Genomic DNA, 25,651 nt, shown 5'->3' on the forward strand with positions numbered 1-25,651 from the left:
ATAACACCAAAGTTTGGGACCTATGAACAACAGGCTGGAGCTGCTAGTGCTGAGGTGGAACAGGCAGAGACTAGATCTAGATCCGAGCTAAGGGCAATGTGTGGCCCACCCACTAGGGCTTGCCTAAGGGTGCTGGGGGCCATACCCCCAGCCTGCACCCAGTGTGGCTGTCTCCATGGGAGAAGAGCTGAGATGCCTTCCAGGGGGGCTTTGAGCTTGGCTTCTGGGACAGTGTGACTTGTCTTCAAGGTAGAATAAGAAGCAGGTACAGGTAGCCTGATGTCACATGACAGGTAGTATCAGGAAGCAGGCTTGGAAGTGTGGCTCAGGTCAGCTTCTCATCTGCTCTATTCCCTGATGAATGTACTTGCTTCTTCCCCCACCTCCCAGCAATTCCCGATGCAGGTTCCAACCAGTGCCTTGCTCACTAGCAAGTCTTCCAGAGCATCCCTGGGTTTTTGCCATGAAATGCTTAATCACACACCTCTGCAGCCCTTCTCCAGGCCCTTCAGCCTCACTAATTTTTCTTTTAGCTCCTTGAATTCTCTACAATTTTGTCTCCAGTCAGATATCTAAGCATTGAGGGCAGAAAGTCTAAGACCCCCTGAGATCTTCTTCCTTCTAAATTATTTAAGTCCCTTTCAAAGTGTGAGTGACCAGGACCTGCTTTCTCAGTCACTGCTCTAAGAAGGGCTGCTTGTGCATTTCCCAGCGCCCTAACCTCTTGTTCACATGTGTTAGAATGACAGCATGGTGATTCTCGAAGAGTTTCTGTGCTTGCCTCTATTGTAATGTGTCTGCTGAAATCCCTCCCATATGGGGAGAGAGAAAACATCACACATAGACATTCTCTCTCTCTCTTCTCTCTCTCTCTCTCTCTCTCTCTCTCTCTCTCTCTCTCTCTCTCTGTCTCTCTCTCCTCCTCCCTCCCTCCCCCTCCTGTTCCTGGCTGAGGGCTTCTGAATGTTGTTCCTCATGTTTCTCCCAGCCTGTCTCCCTGACACTAAGCAGTCCCATCAGCTATTGTATCTCAACATAAACCTCACTCCTCCGGCCCCTCCCCTCTTGTCGTCTTATGTGGTCTTATACTTGGGCTTCAAATCTTTGTGATGTCTCTTAGTGTCTATCCTGTCCCACGGTTTCTATTCTGTGCACTTCATGAGAGCAAGAATTCCCTCTATTACACTCAGTATTTTATCTCTGCCACAATGCAGCTGACACATAATCAGTGTGGGTGTGTCTGTGTGTGTTATGGGGGCCTGTTTCATGTATCAGAGTCTGACCTCAAACTTGCTATATAGAGAAGGATGACCTTGGATTTCTGAGCCTCCTGCATTGCCTCTTAACGACTGGGATTACAGGCGTGCACCATCACACCTGGTTTATTCAGTGTTTGGGATCAAACCCAGGGCACTCCACGGAGCCACGTCTCAGCTCTACAATCAACTCTTAATAAATATTTTAAAGTGTGTAAAGAATTAATGATGTCCCTAAGGTAGTCTGATGAGAAATGCAAGCATGTAAATACAATCATATCACAGTGTGACAAGGATTGAGACAGAGACAAAGGAATGGAGCAAGAGAAGCTGCATATAGCTACAGAGGCAGACACGCGCCGTGATTCTCAGCCAGCCTCGGGGCTGTCAGCAGCAAAGCCTTTCTGAAGGAGATGACACTTCAGTAGACTCTTATAGGATACCAGGATATTAGCAGGACAGGCAGGTGGATGACAGGGAGAGAAGTGGAATCTCTAGGCTGGAAAGTAGTGTGCATATCAGGTGCATGGGAAGCATGACAGTGTGAATTAAGGGATATGGAGCCTGGACCCATCTACCTGGGCTAAAGCTTTCTTCAGGAGAAAAGCTGTGACTGGAGACGTAACTTGCAACTGTTTGAGAGCCACTGCTGGACAGGAGGGCTCGCAGGAGTCTGAGAAGGGTGTGGGAGGCCAGAGACTTGTCTTGAGGCCCTGAAAGACTGCCCTGTGGGGCCCCCAACTGAGAGAGCTCTCTACTGAACACTCCTAGACTTGGCCTTCTCACACAGTCCATGTCTCCCTTGATCCCGCTGCCTGCCTGCCCGATGGTGGCCTTACTCAGCAGTTGTTCCTTCAGCCTGCAGCAGCATTTGAAATGGTTCTTCCAACCTGACTATAATGCTCTATTCTGACACTTCTCCCCCAAATCAGCAGGAAGAAATGCTCCTCTTTTTGCTCTCAGGTAGCACTTCCTGAAGCTTAGAACTTGGGAAGGGATTTTCAGCTTAAACCTAAGCAGAGTCTGCCTGCTGCTATCTGATTGGACTTCACTCACATTCTGGGCATGCTGACATACTGTCAGCCAGAGATACACAGTCCTCCAGGGTAGTGCCTGTTTTTCTCATCATGGAAATCCAAGAGGGGATGAAAGAGAGCACGTAGAGAGATGGTGCAGTCCGTCAGTCTGGGGTGACAGTGGTGAGCCGAGCCTGCAGACAGGAAAGAAGTCTTCTCTAACCACTAAGTTGCCTACTTTCTTCAGCCCAGTCCATCCGAGCACATAGTTGCCGAACTGCTGTATTTATAAAATCTGTATCCCTGTTGGAAATTGCCCATCTGTAGAACCCTTGAGTCTTGCCAGGCACACCTTTAGTCCCAGCACTTGGGAAGCAGAGGCAGGTGAATCCCTGAGTTCAAGGCCATCTACACAGAGAAGCCCTGCCTTGAGAGAAAATAAAATAATAATAAAGTTCTGCATTTGATGGGCTTACTTCTGGGTGTGCAATATTCTGTCTGCACGCTTGGGCTGGGACTGGGCTGCTTTTATTACTAAGGCTCTGCACTATCTTAAGTCTGATACATATAACATTGGTTTGCTTACATGTTTTCCTTCACTACTCAGGGGCTTCCTATGAATTTTAGGGTTATTTTTCTTATTTCTGTGAAGAATATTATTGGAATTTTGATCAGAATTGCATTGAGTGTGTAGCTCATACTGGACAAAATAACCTTTCCACAGTACTAATTCTGACAATCCATGAACACAGGAGTTCTTTTCATCTTCTAGTGTCTTTGTTAGAATTTTCCCTAGGTGTTTTTATTGTAGACACCTTATGCCTCCCTGCTAGGATTGTTTCTGACTTAGGGCTCCTATGAGTAGAATTGTCCACGTCTTTCTTCCCATGTTCATCATCATTGCCGTATCACAGCTTTTAGATGCTGGTTTGGTAGTCTGATACTTTGCTAAAGTACTATCAGATCTAAGGGGTTTCTAGCAGTCTTTAGGATCTTTCTCTGTAGCCCAGGCTGGCTTAGAACTCACTCTGTAGACCAGGATGGCCTCTGTCTTACTCATAGAGATCTACCTGCCTCTGCTTCCTGAGTGCTGGCCCAGGATTTTATATGCAAGGTCATATCACCTGAAGATACCAATCTGACATCTCCCTTTCCCATTGTATGCAGTTTGTTTCTTTTTGAGAATCCAAGTACTATACTGAATGACTCCAGAAAGGGGAGGCATTCTGTCTCAAAAACTGACTTTAGAGGGAATCCTTTCTGGCTCAGTATAATAGTGTGTATGGTTTTATCACATATACAGCCTTTATTTTGTTAACCATGATCCCTCTATTCCTTATTTATTTGGGGCTTTTTCATGATAAGATGTTGAATTCTGTCAAAGACTTTTTTTTTCATCTATTGAGACAATCATGTGATTTTTATACTTGATTCTATTTATTCTTATGCATATGTCTTTTGAGTTTGGTTCATAAAAAATGTACAAAAAGTTTTTTATTCTCTTTTTGCAGCTGCATAAAGGTCATGATGTAATTATCCCTGTTTCCTCTTGTAGACATTCTCCTCCCCCCAAGTCTTTCACATTTACAGACATGCTACAGTGAACAACCTTGATCCTGCACTAGTTGACACTGGGCTAGTGCCCCATGAGGCTTGTGAGGATCATAGTTTATCTGTCCTTTTGCCAGGCCAAAGGATGCCATTCGGGCTCTAAAGAAGCGGCTTAGTGGGAACCGAAACTACAGAGAAGTGATGCTGGCCCTGACCGTGAGTATTGTTTCTGGGAGGGAAAGCCTAGGACACCTATACACAAACATTACTCTCCCAGGGAACCCATGCTGCCCACTCAAATGGGCCACCAGCATGTAGCCTGTGCTGTCATGGCTCAGCAGCAGCTTCCAGGGTCCCTTCCCTAAATGGGTCGGTGTATACCAGGAGAACATAAGATGTGGATGACACTGTTGAACCCCGCAGCAGTGGGTTGGAGCTCAGGACTGGAAGATCTAGAGGCCAGGACAGGTCTTGTGCCTGCTTCCAGCCTATCTGAGATGCTGGGAGTCAGTTTCCTGTTTATACAGGTGTTCACCTTTATCTGTCCCGTGCTTTCCCAGGATGGAGGGTTCCAGATGTTGCGATGGTTACAGCCACCTTCTAAAGTTGGCTGATTGCTCTGCTTTCGGGCTCTGAGAGGCCTTGCAGTTTTACCTTCACAGCTAGGGAAGTATCAGGCTGTGTTATACCACCATAAAATGGTCTTTTGTTTGAGATGAAAATGAAAATAATACAAAGGTTCCTGAAAAAGTCAGCCAAATGACTCCTTTCAGGGCAAATAGATAAGAATTGTGCCCTTCCTTAAGACATTGAGAACTAAAAAGGGTATTTCAGGTGCTATTTCTGACTTAAAAGCTAACAGTTTTTCAGATGCTGTAAAATCTGGGCCACAGTGGCTTTTTAATAGAAACTGTAACAAGTCACCATGTCAGCTTCTGCAGGTGGGGAAAAGTGGGTTATTTATCTCAAAATGCCGCAGCATGTTTTCTTGTAAAGCAGAGGAGCTGCTGTGATCTCCCTGCCCCCACCCCAATACAGTCCAGACTTAATAGGAGAGCACTCTTATCCAGGAGCTTGGGATTTGCACAGCAGAGGAGAAAAGTCAGTTGAGAAATAAGTGAAAGCTTTCTTTCTTTTTTTTTTTTTCTAAACTTCAACATTGGTAGAGCCCAGGGTGAAGTGTGAATCCTCAAGTGTAGTGACCTGCATCACTGGGGAGCCAGCTCTGACATTTGTTCCTCTCCATACCAGCTTCATGCATTTCCCTGCCTCCCTACAGCATCCCTTGGCAGCCTTCTTTTGACCTTCACCATGGCTGAGGCTTTTCTGCAAACCTTGGGACGCCTGTGGACATGCAGACCTGTTGTCCTTGCAGCTAGCTCCCTGCCTGGTACAGTTGGCATGGTCTAGATCTGCCACGATGACCTCACTTGTTAGTTTCTGTCAGCCCTGTTCCTTCCTGGTGGCCTTTCCCAGCTGCACATCTGTCCCTGCCTAGGCTGTTAGTATTTATCCAGTGGAGCTAGAGGTCCTGAGGGCCTCTCTGCCTGTGCCTTCACATGTGTGTTCCTAACATCTGCTTCTCGTTGCCTAGAGGCCCCCTTAGTTTATTCCGTGGGTTTTGGCTGTTTCTCAGAAAGTTGCCACTGTGCTGCATTCCCTAAAACCCACAAAGTCAGGTTTGCCAAGATCCTTTTTGAAAGGGCGGCCTAAAGTGGCTTTGATAGAGAAGACTTCCTGTGCCTCCTATATACAGAAGCTTTGGGCTGCTGCAAGCACATATGCACAGGGTATTTTCCAAGGCCAGGATGTGACACACTGACCTTAAAGTCTGCTGTGCAGGAAAACTGAAGGAAAGAATAGCATCCTGTCCACGGTCTCCCTAGAAATAGAAGCAGAGCCGGGGGTTGACCCCAGTCTACTCCCCTGTTTTTAGTTATTTTCACTCAGGCTTCCTGAGCTTCCTACCATGCTGATCCTCACCTGACCCTCAGGAAAGAAGGGCTCAGCCGCTCAGCAGCAATTGTCAGAGTCTAGCGAGTAAGTAGAGAATCCTAGAGGAAAAGGTACCTGCAACACGCTGAGAACAGAAAGAACTTCTCTGATTCCTCTTGGAAGCATCATGGGTCCCTGAGAGTGAGAACTTTTATCTCAGGGTTACCCAGAATTAGATACAGAGATTTAAAAAAGGGAATTCCCTGGGCTGGAGAGATGATTCAGTGGTTAAGAGCACTGTTCTTCCCGAGGTCCTGAGTTTAATTCCCATATATATAAATTAAATAATTCTTAAATAACTCATATACATAAATTAAATAATTTTTTTAAAAAATTTTTTATTTGTTTAATGTATGTAAGTACACTGTAGCTATCTTCAGACACCCCAGAAGAGGGCATCAGATCTCATTACAGATGGTTATGAGCCACCTTGTGGTTGCTGGGAATTGAACCCAGGACTTTAAAAGGAACAGCCAGTGCTTCTACCGCTGAGCCATCTCTCTAGCCCCAAATTAAATAATTCTTAAAAATAAATAGGGCTGGAGAGATGGCTCAGCGGTTAAGAGCACCGACTGCTCTTCCAAAGGTCCTGAGTTCAAATCCCAGCAACCACATGGTGGCTCACAACTACCTGTAATGGGATCTAACGCCCTCTTCTGGTGCATCTGAAGACAGATACAGTGTACTTAGATATAATAATAAATAAATCTTTAAAAATAAATAAATAAAGGGGAATTCCCCTTAGCTGAATAAAATTTATGGCTGTGGGCCTGGAGAGATGGCTCAGTAGTTAAGAGCACTGACTGCTCTTGGAGAGGACCTGGATTTGGTTCCCAGCACAATTGCAGAGAATCCAGTGCCTCCTTCTGGCCTTCACAAGCACTGTACATACTTGGTGCACAGGCACACATGCAGGCAGAATACCCATACACACGAAATAAAAGTAAATAAATCCCTTTCAAAATATATTGCAGTTATGCAGAATCCCCAAAGACAATGAGTTTACAACACTTCCTCGGTGCACCAAGTACCATGTGGAGGCTCCAGAAGTACAGCGAAAGAAAGGAGGAAGGGTGGTGTGGGGGATTTCAGAGCTGCTGGGTCTCCCAGGGGAAGTCTCGTGACACTGCCGAGCATCAGCGCAATACCTTCCTTGAGACCTAGCTCAAAGAACGAGAGAGGGACAAATAATCTGTGACACAGTTGTTGTTCTAAGGCCTCCCAGCTGATGCAGCTGCTTGGAAGAGAGCTCTGAGATGGATGACCCGGTCCTTAGGTGGCTCAGGAGCTCAGGGCTCCTGAGACAATGAATCAGAGTTCCTGACCCAGGCTTGGGAAGTAATTTAGTGGTAGAGTGCTTGCCTACCATGCACAAGGGGTAGGGTCAATCCCTAGCTCTGTGAGAGAAGGACAATCTCTCCTTCTCTGTTTCAGTTTTTCCTTCCTGGGCCTTTTAGCTTTGAAAAATAAGGTACCAAGGTATACTTGAAGGATAGTGTGAGAATAGTAGCTATGAAAATAGAATGAAATTGTATGTAATATGGAGGGATCTCATTGTACCTGATATGTAGCTACCATCCAATCTATGTCCTAAGTGTAACCTTTTCTCTTTGCACATTGTCAAGGCAAAAGCCTGAGGCAGGAACCACCTAGGGTTCCTTTATAAGCTAATTATGGTCACACGGGAGCAATGAGGCGGTTAGAGCTGTCCTCTGCTGCTGGCACTATTCTCGCATGGGTATTTGTTAGCAGGCCCTCAAGAGGTGGCTTGGGAAAGGTTGGGTGATCCAGTGAGCTGGTTTCAGGAGGAACAGAGTCAGAAAACTGTGTTTGAGGCTGGAGAGGCCCTCCCAGTACTCCCCAGTACCCCACCTGGGAAAATCCAAGAAGCCATGGATGCAGCAGCCTTCTGAAGTAGTCCTAATGGCCATTTGCCCTGTGCAGCTGCAGAAACAGAAGTGTGTCTTCTCTAACTCTCCCTGCAAGGAAGAGCCCCGTGCTCCCACCTTCCAGATGATGACTCAGAGGCTGAGTGCAACTTGTCCTGGGCCATCAGGGAGGGAGTAGCAAAGCTGAGTGTGTCTCCCACTGCCACCTGATCAGAACCTATCAGCTGTCCTTTCTCAAAGCTATTGAGGCCTAGGGATCTCCCCAGAGAAGACAGGAGTGAGCAGGGTCTTCCTGAAGGCAGCTGGGGTCCACACACTATTCGTCAAAGGTCGCAGTCCATCGTTGTTGCTGATGTTCTTTGCAGAGCGGGAGTGTGCTGGGGATGCTTATTTGCTTCTCACACACGAGGGTCAGTAATTCACCCAGCAGCCTCCTCTCGCGACAAAGCCTGGGTCCCATTGGCTAAGATCTCACACTCAGGTCTAGAGAAAAGAATTAAAATGGTAATTTCCAGGAACCGCTCAGTCATTTTGACACCATTACATGACCATGCAAAGTCTATGTCTTAATTACCAAACTAATTGCCTGGTTACTGTGCAGGCCCAGGACCTTCAGTCAACACAGGATTGTCATTCCCAAGGAAGAGGGATGACTGAATGAGTGAGGGCACGTATGAGGGTTGGCTTTGGAGGGAATGTAACAGGAGGATGATCTGGAAGCATGGCTAAACAGGTGAGGGACTCAGCCCCCTCCCCTCCTGTCCCCAGTGTGATGACCTCCCCCAACCCCCCCACAACTTCAGGTGCTGGAGACTTGTGTGAAGAACTGTGGCCACCGCTTTCATCTCCTCGTGGCCAACCGAGACTTCATCGACAGCGTTCTGGTCAAAATTATCTCTCCCAAGAATAACCCTCCCACTATCGTCCAGGACAAAGTGCTGGCTCTAATTCAGGTGAGCTGGCTTCCTTCCTCCAGTTTGTCGGGTCTGTAAGATGGGGACTGTGATACACGCTCATGCTTTCCCATTATTTCAGAGAAAAAGATGCAGATATGGGGGGGGGTTAAATATTTGTTACAATATACTTATTTTCTTTATACTCACCTCATTGGAACTCCTAAGTGGTGGCTCTCTTGCTGGTTGATAGAGCCTACAGGAAGCTTCTGAGTGTCCAGCCTCCTGTTGCCAGACAAGAGGGTAATAGAATGGGCTTCAGCTGGCCTCTGAGATACCAGAGTATAGTGGAGATCAATGGAGTAGAAAAGACCATGTTAGAGTCATGTGCCAGGTGGGTGAGGTCACAGAGCAAGGGCCAGCTCTGGAGTAGAAATGATATTAAGGGGTGTTTCACTGAAGAGGTGACGTTTCTGTTGGACACTGGGAAGTAGGGATGAGTTTAGTGGAAAGGCCAAATGTAGGAGGCATCTCAGGAGGAAAGCGCCTGTGCAAAGGTCCAGAAGCATCAGAGAACAGTTATCCATACTTGAGATATACCTGCTATTCAATAATAACAAATAACCCCAAGTCTAGCCCCTTACAGCAACACTGTTACCATCTCTCTAGTTTCTATAGAACAGACACTCAGGTGCAGTGTGATTGGGAGATTATAAATAAAAAATAAAATATAAAATAAAAAAAAGTCACTACTGAGGCTCAGTACTCCATTTCCAAGATGGTGCCCAGACATATCTGTTGGGGGAAGCTTCAGTTCCTTGATAATGTGACAAGAGACTTGTGTTTCCCAACACACAGACATCAAGGAAGTCACACTTTACATCTTTTCTGTTATTCCGTTTGTTAAACAGAAATTGCTAGGTTAAGCTTCAAGCATTTGGAATTAAGAGATGAGGTGAAGCCAATCGTGGTGGCGCACGCCTTTAATCCCAGCACTTGGGAGGCAGAGGCAGAGGCAGGCGGATTTCTGAGTTTTGAGGCCAGCCTGGTCTACAGAGTAAGTTCCAGGTCAGCCAGGGCTACAGAAACTGAGAAAGAGTGAAAAACTGAGAGAAACCAAGAGAGAGAGAGAGAGAGAGAGAGAGAGAGAGAGAGAGAGAGAGAGAGAGAGAGAGAGAGAGAGGAGAGAGAGAGAGAAGGTGAATCTGTGAGCATGTTTTGAAGATTATCTTATGGAGAGCAGAGTATAATATAGAGTGTCCAGGGCTATGCTTGGGGTTAGGGCTGGGATGGGCAGGAGGCAAGGCCAAAGATGGGTAGGGCTTATGGGTTGTGTGTGCTGAGGGCCTTGGACTTGGTCCTGCAGAAATAATGGGGGAACCATTAAATGTTTCTGATCTGGGTTGTACACAGATTTTAGACAGAGCACCCTATTGTCATGGCATCTGAATCCATAAGTGCATCCAATATGGATCAGTAATGCATATGCAAGAGCCAAGATGAGAGGGAGACTCCAGCAGGAGCAGGGGCTGATAGCCTAGCTTAAAAGATGGCAGACATACAGAATAACCAGGGGGTCACTGTATGTTAGAGTGGAGAGGAGCCTGCTGCTCTGTCTCAAGAGCTGTCGCAGCTCCTGGAGCACTTATTTCCTCCTAAGTTGTTCGGATGTGCCTGCCGCAGGGAACTCCCACCCTGCAGCACAGTCTGGCTTTCTTAGTCATGTCCCCTTCTAAAGATCTTCCAATGCAGCTTTGCTGTCTTTCCTGTTCAACTCAGTTGGTTTCCTGAGAGCCCCGGACTGCTATGTTCCTAGGGACTTGAGTAATTGGTTGTCAGCATTGAATAGTATTTTTTTTTTTAGGTTAGTAGATGAATGTAGCTCATCGAGGCTGAGAGAAAGGGCAGGGTGACAGAGCCCTCTCTTATGCTCTGACCCTGTGCTGCCTGCCATTTTTGCACCCCTCCCTCAATCCTGGAGTTCACTTCCCCAGTTCCACCTACTCCCATAGCCTCTCCTGAGATTAGACTTCCAGGGACATGAATGGTAGCTTTCTCTTACAAAAGGTGGGACATGGAGCTTAAACTCTCTACAGGGTCCACACTAGCTGCAGAACTGGAAGGAGACATCCATTGAGGGCTTGCTCACCTGAGGACGACCCAGGCTCCTGGGTAAACACAGCTAACTTGATGGTGTGATCTGCTAAGGGAAGACAGGACCCCTTCACTGGCTGGGTCCTACAGTTCTCTGCCCCAGAGGCACCTGTTTCTTGCCGTCTCTGACCTCACAACTTTCTCATCTGGTCACTACTTCCCTAAGTCTAGCTCTTCCAAGGTCCTACCACAACACTTCTAGCCTTGGGCTGATGCTGTAACTTCTGGGCATCTTCCTTCTCTATAAAATGAAGGCTGGGTTTCTTCCCTCCTGCTCATGGCCATATAGCATAGGGATCTACCTACACCTATCTCCTCAGCCCTCCTCTCACTAGCTGAGCAACAGCAGGGTACACTAGCCTAAAGTCTGATGGTGTGAGTGAGCTATAGTTTCCTTGCCTTCCTTATGGACACGGGTGCTTTGTGTTTGGGGTTGCTGCCGCAAGCCTCCAGTGTGGGCTCTTGGAAAGCACATGCATTTTTTTTTAACTAGGCATGTGCTGAGTACATGAAGCTGACAGTTTCACTTCAGTACCATGAGAGAAGGTACTGGGTCAGAACAGACCAGGACTTGTAGCTGTTCTACACTCTCACCAACATGCCACTTTCTGTCATTGCAGCCTGTTTGATGGGCTTGGGGAAGTGCTTCACCATGTCATATTTAGCCACTTTATAGACTATATCAGTGATCATCAGTGTTCATGGGTTTGGTCACTGTGATCTTAACCAACCTTAGCTGGAAACTATGGAAGAAAAGATAGCATCTGTACTGAGCAAGCGGCGATCCTCCCGTGACGTTACTCTACAAGCTATTCATATAACATTGGCACCTCACTGGTAGTCTGAATAAATCCCTAAAGTAAAAATCAAGAAACACTGAGCTAGCTCATACGAGGGCCAGATTAACACAGACTTTGCTATCCTAACAGATCCTGGATCCAGCCCCCTTGTGGATACTAGGAACAACTATCCTTTTAAAAACTGAGCCAGCAAGCCAGGTGTGGTGGTACACCCCTGCAATCCCAATTGGGAGGAGGCATTCAAGGTCAAGGTCAACCTTGGCTACATCGTAAGTTTGAGGCTAGTCTGAGCTACATGACACCCTGTCTCAAAAATAGAATAAAATAAATTAGCATGGTAACAATCATTGTTTTTCTTTTTTTTTTTTTGTTTTTTTTTTTGTTTGTTTGTTTGTTTTTCGAGACAGGGTTTCTCTGTATAGCCCTGGCTGTCCTGGCACTCACTTTGTAGACCAGGCTGGCCTCGAACTCAGAAATCCGCCTGTCTCTGCCTCCCGAGTGCTGGATTGTTTTTCTTTATAGCTGTGAGTAGGTAGTGGCCTTTAAGGCAAATCCTGCTGGATTGGAAGTGGTTTTGCTAACGGTGCAGGTGCCAGTATAAGCCAAACTCTGCCTTGATGCTTGCTAGAGTCCGGCTGCTTGGGAAGGTAGGGTCAGCTTAGTCCTGCCCTTGCCCTCAGGGAGACATTGAGTTACCGAGAGAGACTGGGTTTGCAGTCAACTGGAGCTGAAACCCAGCTAGGAAGGACTGGAGCTGGCCTCTGACTGCTGGGACCGACGGCGTGGGCCCTGCCCTAAGTTTCCCATTCCAGAGAAGCCGAATGAATAGTTAAGTACTTGAGAAGCTTTGAAGTAAGAAGCTACACAGACAAGCCCCACCAGCTTCCTATCCATGAAACACGCTTCAGGCTTTAGGGGTGGGGTTGGGGTGGGGAGGGGACATCTTGGCTCTCATTCCCAGCTGTCAGCCTGAGCCAACTGACTCTTATTTTACCTCAAAGATGGGAGCGCAGTTGCTGCTAGACAGAGGGATGAGGCAGCTTTTCTGAAGTCTCTTGTTCCTGTGGTGGCATAGGTGAAGAGAGCTTGTTCTCCTATGTCTGCCTGCTCCAACCCATTGTCTCCCTACCCTTCATCGGCTTGGAGTCACAAGCATGCTTGACTTAGAATTGGCCTTAGAAGTGGCATTTTCAGTAGCATGTGTCAGCAGCCCTCGGCGCCAACGGTGAACAGACTCTACCAGTTGGGTAGAACACTTGTTAGGCATATGGAAGATCCTTGGTTCCATCTCTAGCAAGACACACACATACTCAAGCATGCACACTCTGATGTCTTCCTCCTATACTCCAGTCTGCCCCTCAGTGAGACTTCCTGTGCCTTCTAGTGTGAAGGCTAAAGTTATGTTTTAAGTTTAAATTACTGCGCTTAAGAGATCTATAAAACAATCAAGAGATTTTGGAAACTTAATTTTTTTGGTACCTCAGCAGCTGGTGATTGTTGGTCCCAGTGCCTGAAGCGGGGGGGAAAAAACCTATAAAACAAAAGGCCTCTAACTGTGAGCACTACTTGTCCAAGGACAGTTAACTTTCTGGAATGCTGGCGCTGCTGTTCAAGAAGATAACAAGCCTTGTGTTTTCACTTCTGTAAACAAGTTTGGTTGCCCCAACTGCACAGCATGTGCTTGATCACACTTAGGTAGGAAGTACGTCAGGATGCATGCTTGACCCCATTGGATGAAGGTTGGGATGGAGAGGGAGGCTGGAAAGGTCTGAGAGATTGTGTTCTTCCATAGTGTCAGATGCCTGGTGGCACCTGAGCCTTATCACTGAGAAACATGCTGACTACACTGCTTCAGGTGAAAACCTCTGCCAACTTCTGGGTTCTCTGTTCTGTCGGGGCAGAAAGCCCATACTGGAGCATGGCCAGAAGAGGGCAGAACTATCCTAGGACCCAGAGTTCAAATGAGCACTCATCTCTTGCTTTGAAAGTTGCTACTCAAAACTTGAGGACTATAGACATAGACCAAGTGTAGTCATGCTATGTCTACAGTTTGGCACGAAATGCTAAGGTGCAAATTGACCTTTGTCCTCCCATTGGTCCTGCCCTTGGGTCCTTCAGTCTCCACATACTGAAACTACACGTAGGAAAAGAGGGAATTACATAAAGATCTTGGCTTCTAGTGAAGTGGCCACCATGTCATTTGCCAGACAGCATGGTGGCAGAGAACCTGAGAGAATGCCAGCACTGTACTGCCTGGAGCCTGTATCCCGTAAGGCGGTTACTAGGGAATCATCCCACCTCTACCCTCTCTACTGATCCTGAGCCTCACTTCAGGGCTCAGGGTGGCCAAGAACTCCCAAGCCTAGCCTCAGCTCCCCTCAGGAGGATTCTTCTCTAGCTCAGCCTGCAGCAAGAGCGCTACTTTATCATGCTCTTATTGGTTCCTGACAGCCTCCATGGCCATCTCCTCTATTCTCTGAAGTAGGAAAATAAGGATGCTTAGTAACTGTGAGAACTTAATTAAATTTAGTCTGACAGTTATTGACTGACTGCCTTTCTTGTACATGGCAAGAGACCTGTGTGTACCTTTAAAGATACCTGACCTGGTTGGGGAGACAAGAGAAGTTATCTAGGCATGTCCCTAAAAGATGCTAGAGCATGTGACAGCTGTAATTTACCCATCTCCATGTCCCCACATGCACTGTTCCTTTAAAATGAGGGTTGTTTCCTCCTCCCTCCTTCCTCCTCCCTCCTCCCTCCTCCCTCCTCCCTCCTCCCTCCTCCCTCCTCCCTCCTCCCTGTGTTTGTCCCTCTGTTGGCATCAGGTGCTTATTCAGAGGAGGTTACTGTGTGGGCATATGCTTTGTTTTCAGCAGGCTGGCCTAGGCTGCCCAGGGGTCCTAGACAGGAGCTGGCACTGTGGCAGGTGGGGTTAGGGTATACTAACTGAGACTTCTTGTCTACAAATTAAAGCCAGTTCTGCTTGCCTGGCTAAAGAGGAGAGTTTGTCTTGACAAAGCAGGACCTCCCGGAAGCCCTAGCCACCCTGGCCAGGGTATGACTGGACATGGGAAATGACAGAAGGGGCCAGGAAACCTTCCCGTCTTCTCTGTGCACAGCACTTAGCATAGCAATTGTTCTTTTCTAGAGTACAAGCTATCTCTGATCCTGAGTCACCAACAAGCTTAGATGATCAGGGGAGCAAAGGAAGGATCCAGTTCTCTGTTATGTCCAGGGTTGGGCTCCTGGCAGTTCTCTAGGGCAGGCTCAGTTCCTGAGTCTAAATATGAGGAGGGGTGCTGAGGAGTGGGGCGTATGTACCTAGAGAGAACGGCATGGAGCAAGGAAGCAGTAAGAAGACCCCAGAGCCATTCATTTCTCCAAGAAAATAGGCAGGACTTGGCACCAGGAAGAACTGCCATGCTTCCCCCCAACCTTCCCTAGTGGGCTGTGACTCCTTAAGTTTATTTTTATTATTTCTTTTTATAGGGCTAGGCATAGAACCTGGGGCTGGTGCACGCTAAGCAAGTGCTGTACCACTAGCCCGCAGGCTCCCAAGTTTGCTGTTTAAACTGAAAGCCTAAAATTGCAAGACAGAGCTGGATTTTGAGTAGGGAACAGACTTCATGATGCTGTAAGAATAGGCGAGGCTAAGGATGTGAGGCTGCATGGGTCTCCAGCTGGGTCTTGCCAGCAGCCTCTGTAGGTACCTTCAGAGCAGAAGAAAGGATTGGCAGAGATAGGCTGTCCCAGTGCCATGGTGATGTAAAATCCCCGAGTATGCATATTAAATAAATGCATCAAGGAGAGAAAGCCAGACTGATGGTGTGGTTTGTAGTCTGTGAGATACATTGGATATAATTAAGGAAGCTTTTGGGAAAATGGCCTTTTAACTTCTAGTGGCTCTGGTGGTTAGAGATAGAATTTCTGTAGCTGCCTCTGGATTGGCTGGAGCTTATGGCTGTAGGCCATTAAATGGTGTGATGGTAATATCTCTTCCTTTGGGTAGCATCTCTTCCTTTGGGTGCATATTGTAATAAAGGGGTGGCACTGGGGACCCTATTTCTGAAGAGGCTGTTGAATAATTTCTGGATTTGATTCCTCTATAACTTCCAAAGAACAGGATTTTTTTTTTTTTGTATGTTTGTAATTGTTAAGAAGTTTGTGCATCACCAGAAATGGTGATCTGCTCACAGTTTTCTTGCTCCTCTTTGTCCTGTCTTCAAGAAAAACTGCTGTTGGAACTTTCAATTTCATTTCTGTGTTTGGGCAGATGTATGTTGAAACTGCCAGCTGTACAAAGTAATAGAAAAACACCAGGTTGATACGGGACTCTAGGGAGGTGGGGTGAGCCCCAGCCACTGGCTGTGGGTGGTCTGGTTCCCAATGGACTCTTGTGCCCCTGGGCTGAAATCATGTCACCTGTCAGTGACAGGACCAGGCCAGACAAGTTTTGCACTGCCTAATCTGCTGAGGAAAGCTGGAGTCAGCCTTGGCTTCTCCACACGCATCAATTTCTCCTTTTCTTTCTGTTCAGTTTGCCTGTGGCCCCTGCCTCCACGGGGGTGTCAGGCATCCAGGTAAGTCTTCACTTCCTTCAACATCTCTGCCAATTGATTTCCTTGAGATGGGGCAAATGCCTTCATCATAGTGTGTGCAAGGGACTTAGTGTTATTTCTCTGCCACTTCTCTAAGGAAATACATGCTGAGTTAAGTTTTATGAGTTTGTTCACATGCGATGACATCATCGAAATCCAGGGCTTCAGCAGCTGTGCCTCAGCACTGGTTGCAGAAGAGGAGCCGACTAGGATTTGCCAGTGTGCCTTGTGTGGGCATGTCTGGCACACTGGCCGCAGAGAGGGTGGAAGGACCGCTTGTACTTCCTGACAGGCCTTCCTCTCTCCTCCCAGGCATGGGCAGATGCCTTTAGGAGCAGTCCTGACCTCACAGGTGTTGTACACATATATGAAGAACTGAAGAGGAAGGGGATTGAGTTCCCCATGGCAGACTTGGACGCCCTGTCTCCTATCCACACACCCCAGCGGGTAAGCTTCCAGCTAGTGTTTTCTAGAAAGACTGCCTGTATAACAGCCAAGCGTTGTACCAGCCTTTTGCTGATGCCTTTGCATTATTCAGTTTGTCATGTGTTCTTAAAGCTCCAGGGCAATTCTTTTTAATAACAAGGGGCATGCAGAGGGAGACAGCTGGGTGACTGGTGATTAAGTGGTAGCAGTGTTTCTCCCAGTTTCACACTGACAGTGGAAGAATATGGTAGAGGGTTCAGTTGAGCAGTTTTCATGGAAATGGCTGCTTTGGCTAAGCCTTCCTGTGAGGGTCATTTGCACCTGCATTACAGAAGACTATAGATGATGTAAGAGAATCTGTCCTTATTTTCTGTGGTACCAAGGGGTGATGTTTGCTCATCAGAGGCAAGGAACAACTCTTAGCATATGGTACAGTATATATATCAAGTAGATAATTTCTTTACTTTTATTATAGTACTGGAGATAGAACCTAGGGCCTCATGCATGCTCAGAACATATTCTATTACTAAGCCACATTCCAGCCCAGTCAGTGAATCTAAAGTGTATTTTGAGTATGGTCATTCAGCATCAGTCCAGGCATTCTTGAATTCTGTCAGCGTTGGGACTTGGAACCCAGAAAAGGCCTGTTTTAAAGCATCCTGAAGAACCTCTTTCACTGCTGATCGTGACCAGAGTGGCCTTGTGTTTCAGAATTAAATGGATGCTGGTAGTGCCAATCATGGTTTCTTTGGGCTGTTAGTTTCTGTACTGACAATGAAGCAGCTCCCAGTCCAGAGGGCAGAGCCAGGATAGCCCAGTCTGAAGAGGCACCAGGGATGGCTCACATGGCCTTATTGGTCTCCATCTGCCTGCCTCTCATATGGGGACCTCAAGGATGGCAGTATGCCTTACACATTTGTGTGAACATGTATACTAATATTGGTGAATATATCTGAGATGATACCTAAGTGGGCAGAGGACATAAAGAATCACATTTTCCAAAGCATTATTCTTGTTATGATCCCTCTAAACCAGTTACCTATGGTTTGTTATATAAACATAACCTGTTTTATTCTTTTATAATGGCACAGAATGAACAATGTTATTGTTCTAATAATTACAAAGAACAATCAGTAAATTACATGATTGCTATTTATATTAGTCTTCTTGTAAAGGGCAAATGTAGTCTTGTGGCAGGCGCCAAGTAAGGACTCATGATTAGTAAAGCCTTTTGGGTTGCGTTGCTTGTCTGCAGCACATTGTTTGGAAGGGAGGGAAAAGAGGAAGAGGAGGGAAGGAGGGAGGAAAGAAAGAGACATTGGTGGCTCTGCTGCCCTGATAAAGACACTCACCAGAGTTCTGTGTAATCTAACTGAAAGCACCACCTATGTTAGGGAGAGTGCCATGCTAAGGCACTTAGGCACTCAAGTGAATCAAAAAATACTGTTGTTGTCATGCCAGAGTGTCCCAGAAATGGATCCAGCTGCCACCATTCCCAGGTCCCAGACACAGCCCAGGACAACCGCTGGCACCTATTCCTCACCTCCTCCAGCTTCCTACTCTACTCTGCAGGCCCCGGCTCTGAGTGTGACGGGCCCCATCACAGCCAATTCAGAACAGGTATTCATGTGCTTCTAGTCCATAAGCAAACCAGCTAACTGCCCTCATGTGCCTTTCCAGGGGACAGAAGTCTCCCTAGACTTCCAGATACTGTGCTGGGTCTATACCCACCCAAAGATGGAAAGGCGACACAGATTGGAGATCATTGCAGTAGTATGTGGTCTTGCTGTGGTAGGAAACAGACCTGAAGATTGTTTGCCAGGGCTGAGCAGGGCAGAGAAGGGCATAGCTGGGAGCTGTGGCACTGAGGGCTCTGGAGTGGGCCTGGGGTTTTGTCAGCTAAGGTCTATGCAGGCAGTATCATGAACATACACAGCACAGAATAGTAGCGTACTAGCGAACACCCAGTGGTCCATCTGCAGAGTGGGTTAACATAGGCTGAGTGGGAAGATAAGCAACAGGAAGCAAGGTCCAAAGCAAAGGAGCATAGCTGAGCTGTGAGTAGGTGTTTACCCTTGGGGAGAGCATGCATCCTCTGAGCTGTGCCAGCCATCACAGTTCATCTTTAATCAATGAGGTACCCTGGAGGCAACAGCTAGATCAAGGAAGCCTTCCAGGAGGAAGCCTCTTCTCTGTCTGAGGGTCACTTCCTGATAAGTTACTGAGAGTTCTACTAAATTACATTTCTAGAGAATTTAAAGACTGTTTTTAGTTAAATCTATAGAATTTCTATTAGTTGAGATTTTAGAATGGGTGAGATGTGGGAAAATATCCTTGGTGTTTTCAGTTCCTATTGTTATGGTGCCAGTACTACAGAACCTTGTTAAAATGGGTTCAGGCAATTGTTTGTAGGTTGCAGTACTGTTGTGCTAGAGCTCTGTCCTTCTGCCAATGCTAAGGGAGAGCATGTAGGGAAAGCAGGATGCAGGTAAGGAGGCGCACAGGCCTGGGTGTGAGCCACATTCTCTTGCTTCATGTAACGTCAGTGGAATAGCTCCTCCTCCTCCTCCAACCTCCTCCTCCTCCTCCCCCTCTTCCTCCTCCTCCTCCTCCCCCTCTTCCTCCTCCTCCTCCTCTTCCTCCTCTTCTTCCTCCTCTTCCTCCTCCTCCTTCTTTTATAAACTTTTATTTATTTATTTATTTATTTATTTATCTTATGTATATGAGTACTCTGTAGCTGTCTTCAGACACACCAGAAGAGGGCATCAGATCCCATCACAGATGGTTGTGAGCTACCATATGGTTGCTGGGAATTGAACTCAGGACCTCTGGAAGAGCAGTCAGAGTGCTCTTAACTGCTGAGCCATCTCTCCAGCCTGAATCTTCTTAACCAAGATGTTAAGGAGGCTCTGGGACCACCCCTGAAGTGAGGCAGAGGGTGGCCTTTTGGAGCCTAGTCTATCTCCTAGGTGAAAGTTGAGGTGGGTCTCTTTCCTGTCTCTTTCCTGAAGAGTTTGCTAAGAGACTCCTACAGCACAGGAGAGGCTGAGGGAGACCGGTAGAAGATGTTTATACTCAGGTAAGCCAGGAAAAATGGAAAGACCTTGCTAGGAGAGATAGGTATGGATCTGGAATATATTTCTTGCAGGAAAATTACCCACTCCATTCAGCTCTGGATCATTTTAGAAAGAGGCATTCCTATGGTCAGCAGTGTGCATTGTACCAGGTATACAGGCCCCACAGCAACCTGTGAGGTGTGGGGGTATCAGTCCCTTCCCATAGGTGAGGGGATGAGTCTCACTGTGGACAAAGATGGTCCCTGTGGTTTCCACCCATTCGTTTCTTTTTTTTTTTTTGGTTTTTTGAGACAGGGTTTCTCTTTATAGCTCTGGCTGTCCTGGAGCTCATTTTGTAGACCAGGCTGGCCTCGAACTCAGAAATCCGCCTGCCTCTGCCTCCCGAGTGCTGGGATTAAAGGCGTGTGCCACCACACCCGGCTCACCCATTTGTTTCTTATCAGAAGAACACTAGGAGTACTGGTCAGCCTCCGTTAAGGTGTGTCACCGGAAGGGACAGAGTCTATGTGCATGAGGGTCACATAGAAGAGGGACTCCACCCTAAAGGGATCTTGGAGCACCTGCACTACCGTTCTCTGATTTTAGAGAGAAGAAACAGAAGCCTCGTCAGGTTAAAGGCTCTGCAGGGTCCTGTGGGAGGAGGGCTGCAAGTGCTCAGCTCCCTCCTGCCCTGTGTTACTCACTGCACGGTGTTCTTCCCGTGCTGTGACTCAGTGACCAGGGCGCACTGCCTCCTCCGTGTGGGCCTCACCATACTCCAGCCCTCGGTAGGCAGAGCAAGGTGGTAAGAGGCTACTCCTGTGATTCAGACTGACCTAGGTGATCTCACAGTGGACAGGATTGGCTCAGGCCTTGGGCTGGCTGGTTCTGATCCTGTAGCTCACTGACCTTCTTCCTACCTTCTCCTTGACCTACAGATTGCCAGGCTGCGCAGTGAGCTGGACATTGTTCGGGGAAACACAAAAGTCATGTCTGAGATGTTAACAGAAATGGTCCCTGGGCAGGAGGATTCTTCTGATCTGGAACTACTACAGGTGAGGCTAACCTTAGCTTATGTAGTGTGGGCTGAGTGTCTGGCCGGGCTTTCAGGGGAAGTGCCAGTACTGCCCACTGGGTAGAACAAGTCTGGTGGTACCATGGCAGAGAGGGTCCAAGGCCATGCTGGTTCACACTTAACCTTACTTCTTGGAGATGGGCAGAAGCCAGTAGCACTCTCTGTCCTGTAATTTTTTATTTAATAACTTTTTAAAAATATTTATTTATTTTATGTATATGAGTGCTCTATGTGCATGTACTCCTGCATGCCAAAAGAGGACATCAGAACTCATTATAGATGGTTGTAAGCCACAATGTGGTTGCTGGGAATTGAACTCCAGACCTTTGGAAGAGCAGCTGGTATTCTCAACTGCTGAGTCATCTCTCTAGTCCATATTTAATAATTTTTTTCCCGACTTAAAGTACCAGTTATAGAGTATGTGCCTATCAAAAAAATATTTTTCCTTAGTTTTTAGCCATCTGCAATAAGTGGAGTTTATATTTTGATGTATTTTCAGTTAGACTCTTTGTTGTGTTCATACATTTTGCATTGAGTTGAAATTATGTTGTGTGTACAGTCTTGTGCATGGCTTTGCTCCCTTGTTACTGTATCATAAATATCCTGGAATAAGAGTTCTTGGGCCTTGATGACATGAAGAAGCAGTGATAGTCTCTCATCCTAAGGCAGGAGATTCTGAGGTAAAGTCAAAGCCCCTGTTCTCTGCCTCACTGCTGGGACCACTCAGGCATGGGATGAACACTGTGGTTCCTAAAAGGCTGCTGCCCCACCCCCACCCTTTGCCTCTGAACACTCTAGATGGTGATGCTGGAGTTGGGACATAGGACCCTGCACACTAGGCAAGTTATTCCACAGCTGAACCATACCTGAGCCCACCCTACATCTCTTGAACATGGCAGGAAATGGAGACAGCAGGAAGCCAGGCTGTAGTCTCAGACTCCAATTGGTTGAGGGCCTGTGAGGCCCAGAGGCAGAGGCAGAGCCCTGTCACATTAGCCTGCAGTGACTCCTGTACAGAAAGTGGCTGTGGCACTGCCCTTCGGGTTAGTGACCTTCTGGAAGGGCAGAGAGGGGGATGCTGCGAGCTGCAGGTACCAGATCCCTCCTCCAAGAGATAGGGTATATGAGTGTGCAGATGAGGAATCATGCTGGCTTGGTGACCTACCTGGCCTGAGTGCCTCATGATACCCCTGCTACTGCTGCTGCTGTTTCTGTCTGGCAGTCCTGTACACCTGAGTTCTGCATCTCCCACTTTGCTGAATACACACACTGGTCACCCAGGAAACTTGGCTCTGATGGTCCTGCACTTTGGTAATACACATGCCCAGTGGTTCTGCTCCTTGGAGTTCCCACTCCCCACTCCAAGTTCTTAGTTCCTATGGGGCAAGGCATGGTAAAACTTTCTTCTGGTCCAGCACTGAGCACAGTCTAAGTGTCATAGACAGTAGGAGATACGGCTTCTGCTCTAGGGAGCTCCCAGCTAAGTACAGGAGACAAACAAGGAAACTGCTGACTGCAAGAGACCTGAACATCAGACTGCTCCTGAAACTGAGATGAATACCCTTGGCCTAAGTCAGTAGGAGCACTGAGTATCTCTGGTTCCCAGACTTCACTCCTGACACCTGCAGCAAACCAAGGTCCTGGTTCTTCAGGTGGTGATCGTGTGTTACATACTCTGTGGACCCACCTACCTCGAATACACCATCATTGGCCCCTAACGTAACCTGCAGGAGGGCTCGGCTAGGCATCCTAGGGTGCACAGGAATCTGAGGTCAGTCTAGTATGATATGATGATGCTATGTTGTATCAGTGTTGGAATTTCTTTTATGGGGTGGGGGCTGTCGCTCTGGGCAGAGCTGAGCTGACAGAGGAAGGTGGGTTGAACAACAGCAAGATGGTTCTAGACAGGCAGAACAGACAGCAGAGATGGTCTGTGTGTGTGCACATGTGCATATGTGTGTATGCATACATGTGCACGTGAACATATTGTGTGTGTGTGTATGCATACTTACGTGTGTGCTCGAGTGCATGTACGTGTTTTGCACCCATGTGGTTGTAGGGTATTTTGTTTGTTTGTTTGTTTAAACAAACTCATCAGCCAAGAATAACAGAACCTCATCTCCTGGCATCAGCTCAGTTTTCAAAAATAGGTTGCTTCCAATGACATTTTCCTTCACTCTGTTTTGTTCCAACTCAGAGCCTACTGGCCCCCACTGCTGTCATATAAATCAAACAGAAAAAGACCATGTCTGGGAGCCTGCGGGAGGCTGTCATTTCAGAGTAGAAGAGGCAGAAATGGGTAGCTGTGTGAACAGACTCACTTTTCCTGGCTGGAGGCCACCGCCTTATGTCGCCCTTCTTCTGCCCCAGCAGTCAACAACCAGCAGGCAGTGGCTCTCACAGAATAGTGAGCCTTCCATATGGGAAAATGCCGCTGTCCTCTTGGAACATGGAGGGGTCAAAATCTGCCCCTAACATTCCATGGGCAATATGGAAGACAGCCAGACTACTCAGGGCAGAAGTAGTCTAGAGCTCAGGATGCTAGCCAGGGCACTAGAAGTAAGCATATTTGTCACCAGCCCAAATGTCCTCACCAAAAGACACAAACTGCTCTTGACACAAGTGTAAGTTGGTGACTAGAAGGTTCAGGGAGTTGGAGGAGAGGTGATTGGAGGCACTAACCTCAGGGTGTACCTGTGGCTAGTTGTACTCATGGGCAGTTGGCATCCTGGTTGCTTCCTGTTTACGGTAAAGGTCTTCCAGGTGTGTCCTTCCACAGCCCATGAGAGCAACAGGGAAACTTGTGAACTACTTGTCTGGAGATTCCTGGAAAAGTGACTTGTATCTGAGGAAAGGCCAAGACCAATAACACATAGTGCTGTCAGCTTTGCTGGAGGCCCCAAGGAGGTAAGATGTTAGAAGGGGACTCTCAGCACCTCCCAGGGTAGATGTCAGATCCTCTACTTTCTGAGTTGAGCAATATCTTCCAGACAGCTATTCCAACTCAACACCTGTGCCCAGAGTCCCTCTCCAGAGTCTTGGATCAGTTATTTTTTCACAGCCCAGTGACAGGCTGTTCTGGCTGTCATAAAAGCACTATTTGTTTCCAGCAGCCAACTAGGTTAGCCTCTGAGCACAGCAGGGCAGACAACGTACAAATGGCCAGATGCACATCTGGAAGGCTGCGGGTAAGGCACAGCCCTTCCTGTGCCTGGATCTCCTTCCTTGGTGCCTGGAGTGATTGCTTTCACTGTGAACTTGGCTGTCACAGGGCATGTCCTCTGTGAATCATAGCTTCTTAACTATTGTTAAAAAGCCCCTCTGGTCACTGAACCCAAGTCTGTTCCCTGTAGCTTTAATGTGGTCTGTGCTAGACAAAAGCACAAAGAAAATGCCTTACCCACGTGGGTAGAGCCTTGGGTATCCAAGGACTGCTATAAGCCCTACCTACTGGCCAGTGTCCATGCTGGTGACATTCCTCTTGTACAGTAACAGGCAGCCCACCACTGGAGGCAGGTATTGTCAAACCCGCTGCCATCCTGTAGCTTTTGTTTTGTGTTTTTTTTTTTTTTTATTTTGAGACAGTCTTACCACAACTATGGCTGCCCTGGAACTCTCTATGTTGAATAGACTGACCTCAAATCCAGAGGCATGCCTGACTCTACCTCCCGAGTCTTAGTATTAAGGTGTATGCCACCCCTGGCATGGCGTGCCACCTGCATCTCACATATACATACACGTGGCTGAGCCCTGGAGTGCAAAGCTGTCGTTTTCCTTCCTAAAGTACATGCCCTCAGCCAAAACAGACTATGTTTTACTGGAATCTAATTGAGCCTTTGCAGTGATGGATATTGTATAGGTCTCTATCAGATGAAAAAAGCCCTCTCTGTGCTGTTTTTTGAGTAGCTTGTGGCCATCCCTGCTCACTTTGTGCATCTCATTTCAACAAAGAGAGTGGCCAAGATATTCTTCTCAGGAAAAATCTAGCGTATCCCACACCTCATGCTCTCCCTTCTCTCTTTCAGTGGACCTTCCCTCCTCCCCGTCCCCTTTGCTGCTGCAACAGGACGAGTCTTCAGGACTGAATTCTCTGTTCCTTTGCCTTGAAAAGGGTTTAGAGGATAAAAAGATTATGTTGTGAGGAAGGGATGAAACTGTCTCTTGAAGGGAAGATAACCACATCAGGGTTAACGAGGCAGCAAAGAGGGTATTTGATCCAGTGTTCTGACTGACGGCAGGCATTTGCAAAAGTGACTGGCTGCTGAGAACCAGAGATAGGAGGATGCCAGAGCGGAAGGCCTTGGCACTGAAGGAATTCCTGGCCCAGAGTCTGCATGGTGGAAAGAAAGACCTGCACAAGTTGCTGGCCTCTGGCCCAGAAGAGAATCAGTCACTGCTCCTCATGGTTAAGAATAGAGGGGGACTGAGGTATCTCCAGCAGCCTTCTGTGATGGCTATAGATGACACCAGGGAGGCCATGAGGGTGGTCGGCTGGCACAGAGTGGCACAAATCCCAAGGTTATGCTCCATCTCTTTTTTCTTTTCTTTTTAAACATGATTTTTTAAACTTTTAATGATGTGCCTGTGTGAGGGTGTGTGCATGTAAGTACAGACGAAGACCAGAAGAGGACACCATATCTCCTGGAGTTGGGAGTTATGTGGTTTTGAGCCACCCTTTGTGTGCTAAGAACTGAACTCGGGTTCCCTGCAACAGCAGTGCACATTTTAACCATTGAGCCATCTCTAAAGATGTATTATTTTACGTTATGCATATAAATGTTTTGTCTGTATGTCTGTTTCTCTTGTGTGCCTGGTACCAGCAGAGGTCAGGAGAGGCTGTCATGTCCCCTGGAACTGGAGTTACAGGCAATTGGGAGCCATAAGTAAATGCATGTTGTACTTTAGAATTAGGAAGATGCACCACTGAATCATGAGCCATGAA

General features: G+C 47.3%; 1 protein-coding gene across 4 annotated transcripts in view; it reads left to right on the top strand.

Annotated features, from left to right (window-relative positions):
* The window catches only part of Tom1l2 (target of myb1 like 2 membrane trafficking protein), a 122,127-nt gene that overhangs the window by 68,829 nt on the left and 27,647 nt on the right, over positions 1-25,651 (top strand). For all 4 annotated transcript variants that reach the window (XM_021178425.3, XM_021178426.2, XM_029483880.2 and 1 more), the window contains exons 3-7: positions 3,961-4,039; positions 8,511-8,660; positions 16,465-16,599; positions 18,040-18,198; positions 20,573-20,689. In XM_021178425.3, the coding sequence (XP_021034084.1) occupies positions 3,961-4,039; positions 8,511-8,660; positions 16,465-16,599; positions 18,040-18,198; positions 20,573-20,689 (640 nt within the window). The remainder of the gene's footprint in view (positions 1-3,960; positions 4,040-8,510; positions 8,661-16,464; positions 16,600-18,039; positions 18,199-20,572; positions 20,690-25,651) is intronic.

Source organism: Mus caroli, unplaced genomic scaffold, assembly GCF_978045245.1.
Source record: "Mus caroli unplaced genomic scaffold, Mus_caroli_1 scaffold_13, whole genome shotgun sequence".
NCBI lineage: Eukaryota > Metazoa > Chordata > Mammalia > Rodentia > Muridae > Mus > Mus caroli.